Raw genomic sequence first — 10859 nt, 5'->3', positions numbered from 1 at the left:
CCCTGAAAATTTAATATGGGTAGCTGCTGTATTGCAATGTTAGAAACTAAAAAAATGAGTGAAAAAGAACAAAGTTTAGACTTGTCGCTATCAGGATCATTATAATTAACTAAAAAAAACAAATAAGATGAAACTTTTACATACTGAAAGAGTTTTGTCATGTAACTATATCAAAAGTGACATTATAGAGGAAAGAAATTGTTACGGATTCAAATATTGGGGATGGATACAAGAGGAAAAACCAAAATAACAACACTGGTCCGGCCGGGTTGAGTCAAACAATGATTTTAATGATCACACGCGTGGGAGATGGACACCGTACGCAGACAGCATCAGATCTCAAAATGGTAGAGCACTGATCAAACTCTTATAGCCTCTAGTGGCCCCCACCTAATCATAAAAGCCTAAACATTGACATTCTTTCTCTCACACAGCACCTAAGCTACGACCTTGGCTCCCTGTTTATCTGCTCCTGCTGAGATGGGGCAGAAAACCTCTCCAGTATGTTCTGTTCTCTTCTAATCAGACAAATAAGGCGATGACTTTCTGCGAACAGTATTTCTTATAACTCAGCAGTATAATGCATCGTAAAACAATATCATTCATTCACAATAAATCAGCAGTCTAATGTAATGCAAATCAGTTTAACAAATGTAATAGTTATCACCTTCTTCTAATTCAGGAGAATAATGCAAACTAAAACTACATAATAATTCACAATCTTTAACTAGGGGTCTAACATGGCATAAAATAATATTATAATCCCACAAAATGTAGTGTTTGTGTTAACATAATGACATAACTTGTATGAGAGGCAAATTTATTAAAACCCAAAAGTTGAACACGTCATAAATTGTAAGTAAATCAACAGATAACGCAAGCAAACAACAAATAAAGCCAAATTACTTGAAAGAGAGAGAAAGAAAGAGAGAGGCATAGACTGGTAGCATATATTAAAGATGGCAACTATTACTCTAAATAAGCTGCTTCACTACAAGCCACACAAACCTACAAGTGAATGTAGGAGCCTAAAAGCACCACAGGGCCCTACTTGTATAGTTTTTTTTAATGCAAATTCAATTCACTTGGTGAATTTTGAGTTTAGTTCTGTGTTTGTTTTTTTATTGTAATCTACATTTAATTGCTAAAGTTTTTCATATAATCCAGAACCATCTTCAGAGTTACATCTTTTAATTGAATGAGGTTCATGAATATTAATTACTGTTTTTGTTAAACTAGCAAACAGGAAACATGGGTACATATGCTATGATCATTATAGTATGGTATAGTATATACTATATAGGATGCTGCAAAACAATATATGGTGACAAGCGATTCAGATCTTGCAATTTAGTTGTAGACTATGACGCTCCATTTGGTGCTAAATGTCAGTTTATGCCATAACTGCATTAACCCAGAGAAACTCCGTGTATGTATGTGTGTGTGTGTGTGTGTGTGTGTGTGTGTGTGTGTGTGTGTGTGTGTGTATATATATATATATATATATATATATATATATATATATGTATGTATGTGTGTGTGTGTATACATACATACATACATACATATATATATTTTAGGGGTGCAATGATAAACAAAATTCACGGTTCAGTTCAGTTCAATACTTTGGTGTCATGCCTTTTTAATTTGTCATTTATTAAAATTATAAATATATATTTTAACTCAAAAGTACAGTTTTTAAATTTAATGTTGCTGAAACAACAAAATAATAAAAAATAAATAAATCTATCTGATCGAGAAATCACTCATCTTTGGAAAAGAGAGTTTATTACAGAGAAATGGCTCTTTCCAAAATAAAAGCTATACTATACGCTTCTTCTGGGCTATATTCTCAACAGCATATTAAACATATCAGGTCCCCATAAGGAGAATCATGTGCTAACGGCTGTCTAAATGACTCGGGTAAAGTTTGTAGCATGCATGCTTGTTGTTTTTGTCTGCTTCCACTTGTCTTTGCACTAGGATGATGTCGGCGTAAATGTGCAGTCATATTCGTTGTGTTCCCACTAGTGCTGTCAGCGTTAATCTCGTTGAAATGACGTTAATGCCATAACACTGCAAATCTCCGTTAACGAGTTACCGCGGATCGCCCCGTGCGTGGGGCTGGACGGCGTCAACACATTAACAAGCTAACTGCGCTAACACACTAGTGCCCACTAATTGAGATTGCGTGGCACATTTGACATACTGTTTTACTTTCGTCCATGACGTGCTTACCATCAGGGTCATGCTTCACATGAAAACCAAGATAGTTCCAAACGCCAGATCTGAATGAGGGTGGGGGAGGTTCAATCTCGGGTAGCGTTGAGGCAGCTTAGCTTCTGTCTTGCTAGCTTGCGCTGCGCTCAGTGGATCTGCGCTCGACAGTGCAGCCTAGGCGGAGTAGTCGAACGCAGATCCACTGAGCTCTCAACACAGACAGCATCGTCAGAAGAAAAGTTGATAAAATAAATTAAAAATTTTGTATTGTTCGATACATATGTGTACCGAACCGAAAGCACTGTATCGAACGGTTCAATATCGATACGAGTATCGTTGCACCCCTAATATATATATATATATTAGATTTGTGTTAAACATTTGGATACATTGAAAATGAAAACTATTAGTAACTTAAAAGTATTCCGATATGCAATATATTGTTGAACTTTACTTTACAGTTGTGACATTCTTGGTGCTGTAGAAATCCACTCTTTGCACATTGTCCCCAGCACCTAAAGGAACAGAAGGTAGAGTAATTAGTCCTCAGAAGCACAAAACTTTCTGAGGAACAACAGTGCACACATGCATTAGCGTCATCTCAGCCCGACCTGATTGGCAGATGAAGTTGACGTGTTCCCCACAGTGCAGATCCTGCCACATGAAGTGCTCTCCATTGCTCATGGCTCCACACATGCTGGAGTAATAGTAAGGGACAAAATCCTGTGGCCAGTTGAAGAAATTCATGGAGTGTCCGGACATCCAGAACCAGTCATCTCTATTCAAGGATCTGTTGGACATAGTGAATCAAAATACTGCCATTTATGTAGCCTATGGATATTAACTGCTTTTTCACATTTTCAAGCTATGTGGTCTTTATGATGGGATAAACAAAAACCCCAAATCACTCCAAGCCTTCATTCATTTTCTTCCTCTTACCCAGTTCAGCATCATCACTATTCACTACGACCCCAATGCTGGTCCATCAAGAACTGAGTTATCATGAGGACCACTGTTGTCTTTACCCTTCAAATCTTCTCTAGCTTCACTCTCAGTCCTTGGTACTTCTCCAGCTTCCCATGATCCTTCTTCCTGGTATCACTTGGTATAGCTACTTCTATCACAACATACTATATACATACTGTACAGTGGTCTGTCCTTCCATGATGGTTCCTCTTCTTTCTCCTCTTCCTTCTCAGGTTTCTGCAGACTGAAGTGTTCCCTTACATCAGGGGTCCCCAATCCCAGTCCACAAGGGCCAGTGTCCCTGCAGGTTTTAGATGTGTCCTTGATCCATCACAGCTGATTTAAATGGATAAAATGTCTTGAAGGTCTCCAGAGGCCTGGTAATGAACTAATCATGTGATTCAAGTGTGTTGACCCTGGGTGAGATCTGAAACCTGCAGGGACACCGGCCCTCGTGGACTGGGATTGGGGACCCCTGCCTTACATGATCAGTTGTGGACATCTTCCTGATTTACTCATGGATGTTTGTTGTCTCATCCTGGACAGTGGTTCTGACACTCATTAGTCCTCGGCGTCTCAGGATGCTGGACTAAGATGAACACTTAATGCCTGGTAAAGAGCTCCTTGTCTTGATGTAAGTAGGTTTTACCTCATCTTTTGGCCTGCTTATTATCCCAGCAGGGTATTTGAAGACCCTCAAAGTACAGGAGTTGATTGCCTGAATCTTGATCTTCCCATTCAACAGACTTCTCATGACTTACCTTACTGTCTGAATGTTTTGCATGGTTGCAGCTGTCCTAGCGGCCTCTTCATACTTCCATTTACCAGTGGATTCCTTGGTGCTTGCAACTATCCTTGATGTAAAGTTGCCTTCTGTTTGTATTATACCTCAGTACTAGTGCTGGGCGATATATCGAGTTTTTTAAAAAAAAATATCGATATATTTTTATACGAGATATAAGATGTGACAATATCCTTTATATCAATATAATCTATGTTACGTTATAATTACAGTTGTGGAGCCACAAGTTTGCCTCTCTTTCGTCCACTTTTGTCTTTACGCAACGTTACTTGACCTCGCCTCTCTCCTTCACTGAAGACAACTCCCCCTCCTCCCCCATCGCTTCACCTGCAGGCAGCGACAAGATGGACACGGCAAATTTCCGTTAACGAGTTACTGCGCATTGCCCCGTGCGTGGGGCTGGACAGCGTCAACGTGTTAACGAGCTAACCACGCTAACACCATGCAGTCCACAGGGGCTGCACAGCCTAAAATCCGTTCATTCTGTCAAAAGTTGACAGCTCGCCTTATGTATGAATTCTGGTTGTGCTTGATAACCGCGAACCGATTTTATGTGGTACACAGCGCACAGCAATCTGTCAAAAAATGTTTTGGTACGACTTTGGTAAGCTACGGAGCCGCACCGCTTGATAGATTGTCGGAGCATTACGGCTACCGAGGAGCCTCGTGGAGTGATGGGTACTGTGCTTCAACGTAATATTACCGTACTGTGTGTGTATAAGGACCATAAATGGCAGCTGTTAAGAGACATGGTTACGAAGCGGATTTCAAACTCCAGGCTGTCAGTCACACAGTAGAAGTTGGGAACAGAGCAGCTGTGAAATCTGTCTCTTTGTTATTATGCTCAGCATCTTTTAGTTTACATTTTGACTGCACAATTGTGAGCTTTTTGTTATGCACAAAAACAACATTGTTTTCTTTTATTTATGGAGCATTATTATTTAATAAATGCTCATAATTTACTTTTGAGTAGTTTTTTTCATTTACATATATGCTGTATGTTCATAAAAGTGCCTGTGTGACATCTGGGACACAGCTTTGACTAAGAACTCTTCTTGTTCTTACTTTATGGCTTTAAAAAATATCGACATATATATCTTATATCGCCATCCAGCTAAAAAATATCGAGATATGAATTTTGGGTCATATCGCCCAGTCCTACTCAGTACTGACAATCGTCACTCTCTTTGTTACCATTCGACTCCACTTCTCCTGTCTAAATGTTATTCTGATCTCATTAACACGCACACACACGTTCTTAATTTGCATAAGAAAACTTGAACTGTGACCTTTTGAATCCTGGATGACTCTGTGTCCTCCCTGTTCATTCATTGAGTTGTTAGAAGTATCTTCTGTATCAGTACCTGCGCAGTCCCAGCCAGACGTGGTCTGTGAGGGAGAAAGGAACTAGGCCCAGCAGCTGCTCCAACTCGCTTGGCTCCTGTTGGCTGTGAAGGCTGAGCAGGTCCCAGTAATAACGTCTACAGTACATCAGAGCATCGGACCAGCAGAGCCTCTCTCCCACCACCGTCACGTTCCTGCCACCAAGCTGCAGGCTCACAGGTGGAGGAGGGCTGGGAGGAGTCGGTGAAGGAGTAACAGCGTCTGGTGCTGGAGAGAAGTTTGTTAGGTTTCTGTTTGTTTCATCCATGACTGTTTGTTTTTATTTTAGTTTAACAGGTTAAATTGTAATGTTGCAATCAGCTCCGAACCCCCCAAAAAAAAACGAACACTGAAAGCTAGAAAGTCAGTTCAATTTCTTGACTGTACAATGATAAATATGAGAAATCATATAAAAAAGAAAAAAAAACAAGCAGCTTCCACATATACCACTAGAAAACAAGGGCTAGACCAGGCAGAGAAGCAAACACCTGCACTTCACATAGTGTCAGAGCTCTCAGAAGTGCTGGTGTGATCACATTGATGTAGCGACCTTCCATTTCATGACACTGGAATGTGTATGTTGGTGTACCCGCTAATGATTCAATAATGCCACACCTGATGGAGTTGTAGAAACATCAAAGAGAAATGTGTCACTTTTACTTACTAAAGGGAAAAAAGCTAATATCTATTCAAACAATGTGTTGTTTAAATGGGAGAAAAAAATGAATAATAATTATGGAGAAATATTCCAGTCAGAAATCATGTCTCACCTCGGGTTTTGATTTCCATTTTGATCCAGTGAGTCCCCGATCCAAATCTCTGCCCCAAGAATCCTTTCAGAACAACAATCCTGTCTGTTGATGATGGTGACAGCACTGACTTTATACACTGCTAACAAGTCTACTCTCCACCAGGGATTTTTTTTCTTCTAAAGTGTGGGTAAAGCCTGCACCATAGATGTTTCCATTTTTGTACCCATCAACAGCTTTGGAAGACAGATGTGGTGACGAAGTCGATGACTGTACTGTTGGCTTGCTTGAGGCCACGTTTGAAAGCGGCTCCACTAAAGTGTTAAAAAGAACAAACAGGTACGAATCAGTATCAGGCAGATGTGTTTCCATAGATTAAATCCAGTCACTTAAAGCTCTACCTGCTGGGGCAGCATACACCTCCACTTCACACAGGGTGAGAGTCTTCTTCTGTCCAGGAAGAAACACGTTCACAAAGCGACCCTCTATGCTGCCTCCATCACACTGGTATGTGTAGGTTTTACCCGCTTTGATATGTGAGATGGAAGCACACCTGACAGCAGAGAGTGTGGGGGCAGTATTATGTTAGTATTATGGGCCTCATGTTAAAATAACATGACTCAAGGACTAGAAAATAATCTTCTTCTCTCTTCATTCTTGATGGCCAAAATGAACACACTGGGTTCTTATAAGTTCTTATAGGTTTTCAAACCCCTCCTTGCAGTTTCTTAGCTTCTGCTGGGCAACTCAAAGCTTCAGCTCCCTCCACAGAAAAGTTTCTTTGTTTTTTATTTAACTGTTGAAAAAGGTGGGATTGAAAGACACTGAAGTCCCCCCAGCTTTTAAACCCAGCATTTTATGTTTAAAATGACACAGAGTGCTATAACAGAGCTTTATATATATTTATATTTTATATTGGTAAATAGTGAATCATTTTTATTCTTTTCTCTTACTCTTTAAAATGTACGATTCAGTCAAAGAAGCTGTATTGAGAAAATTGTGATGGACAAAAACAGAATTTTACAGCAAAAAAGTAAACAGAAGTATGTCTATATAACTGGATTAAAATGGATTAAATTTAAATGTGAGAATAATAAAATCTAATAGAAGAAAGATAAACTGAATAAAACACAAAGTGAAGCATATTTATACGTAACTGAATATTCTAATGTAATGCTATTTTCTGTGTTCCTCTTGTTCATGAGAATCTTTCATCTGTTTATTTATTTGTTTCTTTTTGTATTATTTCAGATATTACATTATTTGTAGACCAGTATGACAATGTCTAAGGCAAGACAGGCAATTTGAGAAAAAAAGAGGATAGAAATAGAGATGGGGAGGGATAGAAACAAATAGAAATGCATTATGTATTGCCAACTGTTGCACCTGTGAGACACAAAAAAAATCCCAAAACAAACATTCAGCACCTAGAACACAAAAATTGGAAAAACACAGATACATAAATCAACAATCTTCTTAGTGTGTGTGTGTGTGTGTGTGTGTGTGTGTGTGTGTAAATGCCTCCTGTCCAGCTTACGAGTTATCTGCTTTAAGGTGCGCAATTTGAGAATTATACCAGGATTCAAGTCCCTGTGATTTGACGCTCTCTTTTTCAGAGGAGATACAGTATCCAAGGTCACACAGAGTGGAAAAAGTAAAGTTATTAACAAGATAATCGGCCTCTGTTGAAGTAGCATAAGTGCTGCGCTGCTCTGTGTTGGCACGAGGTGTCAAATAAGACAATAGTGAGTCAAATATACTTACATTTAGTTACAGCACTTTCAGAAAGACATCTACTGTGATGAAATCTACTTCCCACTGTTGTGTAATTAATTGCTGAAAATTTAAACGTTATTAGGAATTGATCAGCCCCAAAAGAATGTCAGGAAATACTGTTAAATGTTCAGTTTCTATGCTCTATGCTGGAAACCATGATTAAAGTGCTGGCTAGTGCTCTTTTACAGTTTGAAAGAAGGCAATTGAGTCTAATAATAGATTAAATGCTGTTGTGGCAGAGGTGTGGTCTGTGGCTCCATTACAAGCAGGCTTGAGGTGTAGTGCCAGAGAGCTTGGCAGGGCAGCTGCACCTCAGTTTGTGATGATTCTCTCACTCTTTTCAGTGATGCCGGGACCTGGAGAGAGGTAAGCTGGTAAGCTTTCCAGCCACGGACTGTACAATGGCGCAAGACAAATCCTCTGTTTTTCGTAAAGACCATTAAAAATCACACCAAAGTGTCCAGAGTCGTGACTGCGATAACAAAGTCGTGCAGAAACCAGTGTCATCATGTCGGACCTGCAACCTGCGCTACCTCCCTAGCCGGTGCAATTGCCTGTGCAGATGCTAGCAGAGATGGCAGGAGATGATAGCAGAGATGACAGCTATGCACAGGGAGCAGGCATTGGCACAGAGACAGCAATTAAACAGACTACAGGACCAGGCCAAACACCAGACGCAGGTGTTGGAGAGGCTGCTCAGGGTCACTGTGGCTCTGCCCCTCCTCTGTTATCAGTGACAATCCCCTAACCCTAACTCTAAACCGAGGTGTTCTTGAAGGCTTTCCAGTTGCAGCTGTTGCCCACTAACCTTTTTTTTGTGATCTGCCTCCCCGGGTCCTAAAGGCGGCACCCGACCCACAGAGGGCTGCACAAACACTGAAGCAGGAGTGCAGGCAACCAGGACACCTGACAGGGCAGTGTATGAGGATGCGCTCACAACCTTTCATAGCATGTAGCGTTTGCTTTGCACTCAGCTGTGGTTCAAGGTATTCTGACCCCTCTGGGGAGGAGGAGCTGGCAGGGCCTTCTCAGGTGGCACTGCTGGCTCCGGTGATTTGGTCAGTAGAAGATTTTCCATTAGAGCAGTCTCGTGATGACACCCTATGCTCAGCCTTTGACCAAGTGAAAGAAACCGATTGTCACTTGGTGCACCCTTAAGTTTCATGGACCTACCCGCAGTTCATATTGATGAAAGACAGGCTCTGCTGCAGGGGTGGACAACTCCAGGCATCGAGGGCCAGTGTCCTGCAGGATGTAGCTATAACCCTGGGTCAACACACCTGAATCAAATGATTAGTTCATTACCAGGCCTCTGGTGAAATTCCAGACATGCTGAGGAGGTAATTCAGCCATTTAAATCAGCTGTGTTGGATCAAGGACACATTTAAAACCTGCAGGACACCAGCTCTCGAGGCCTGGAGTTGCCCACCCCTGCTCTACTGAGTGAGTTGTGACCAGTGTTGGTCAAGTTACTTGAAAAAAGTAATTAGTTACTAATTAATGATAACTTCTCCAAAAAAGTAATCCAGTTACTTTACTGATTAATTATTTTTAAAAGTAATTAGTTACTTTATAATAATAATAATAATAATAATGGATTGCATTTATATAGCGCTTTTCGAGACCCTCAAAGCGCTTTACAATGCCACTATTCATTCACTCTCACATTCACGCACTGGTGGAGGCAGCTACAGTTGTAGCCACAGCTGCCCTGGGGCAGACTGACAGAAGCGAGGCTGCCCTATCACGCCATCGGCCCCTCTGGCCATCACCAGTAGGCAGTGGGTGAAGTGTCTTGCCCAAGGACACAACGACCGAGACTGTCTGAGCCGGGGCTCGAATCGGCAACCTTCCAATCACAAGACGAACTGCCAACTCTTGAGCCACGATCACCCCATAGTTATTATTATTTATTACTTAGTTGCTTAGTTACTTTTTAAAAACATGATGCACAACTTGAATACATAATGAAGCAATAGACCTTTCAGCCCAATTCTATTTTTCTGCATAATACATCATATAAAATTTTATCAAATGAAAAAGTCTCTTTTAAAAACTTGTTTTGTTAGTTTTAATCTTTTGATTTTATGCACATTCCATCAAGAAAAAAATAAACTATATGCAACTGTCTTTGACTTGAAGAAATTTGTTTAACCTCTAAACCTATTTTCTGCATATTCTAGCATATAAAATATTTTTTAGTGTGTGTTATAACCTCAGGATAAAAATGTTCAGAAACTCAAGTGCCAATTTTAGGACGTTTACTGATCACTTTCAGAAACAACCACAGCTAGTCGCAACACATACAGGAAACTGTTTCTCACTAACATTCTGGCAGGGAAAACCCTGAAAAACCTCTGAAGGTTCCGGGGTGCAATGCCCCCAAACATACATTAACAAAAACACTGTCTATAACAGTGTGTACACTCACTCTTTCAAATAGATGCAAGTAAAATAACAGCAGAAAATAAATAAAATCAAAGACTCAGCAGCACTAAGTCCTGTCACTTTATTTTCACCAGTTTAGAACTCAAAGTAAGGTCAGTACTTCTACACTTTAAACGCTACATGGTTGTACTCCCTCCTGCACTCCATGTCATCCATTGTTGATCTGCAGGCTGATACCAGGGACATCACACGCGCTTACATCATTGTTGTGAGATACTCTCACTAACAAAATCACGGTTTAGTAATGCAGTAACGCAGCGTGCTTACAGGAAAGCAACAGTAATCTAATTACCTTTTTTGCAATAGTAATCCCTTACTTTACTCCTTACTTAAAAACAAACAAACAATCGGATTACAGTAATGCAGGTTAATTAGGTTAATTGTGGACAAAATGTTGAGGAAAAGCACTGAGTTTTTTAAAGGAACTAACAATGAGGTGGAGTTGTTGCTGCGAGTAACACAAAAGTACAAAGTTGCAAAAGTGAGTGAGAATTAAAGAATTCGAAGAAAAGCTA

The 10859-nt window shown here is 40.3% G+C and overlaps 1 protein-coding gene across 1 annotated transcript; it reads right to left on the bottom strand.

The window, feature by feature from the left end:
• Nucleotides 1-2670: 2670 nt before the first annotated feature.
• On the bottom strand, nucleotides 2671-5943 carry LOC146390712 (rheacalcin-2-like). The gene is made up of 4 exons (XM_084922057.1): nucleotides 5841-5943; nucleotides 5353-5599; nucleotides 2832-3010; nucleotides 2671-2735 (listed from the first exon to the last, which is right to left on the bottom strand). The coding sequence occupies exons 1-4, from the start codon at nucleotides 5926-5928 to the stop codon at nucleotides 2671-2673; spliced, it is 579 nt and encodes a 192-aa protein (XP_084778183.1). The 5' UTR covers nucleotides 5929-5943.
• Between the last annotated feature and the right edge of the window lie 4916 nt (nucleotides 5944-10859).

This window comes from Perissodus microlepis, chromosome 3 (genome assembly GCF_051167445.1).
Source record: "Perissodus microlepis isolate ML-2025 ecotype Zambia chromosome 3, ASM5116744v1, whole genome shotgun sequence".
In the NCBI taxonomy this organism is placed as follows: domain Eukaryota; kingdom Metazoa; phylum Chordata; class Actinopteri; order Cichliformes; family Cichlidae; genus Perissodus; species Perissodus microlepis.
The sequence above is the reverse complement of the archived record's forward strand: the minus strand, read 5'-3'. Positions and strand labels throughout refer to the sequence as shown.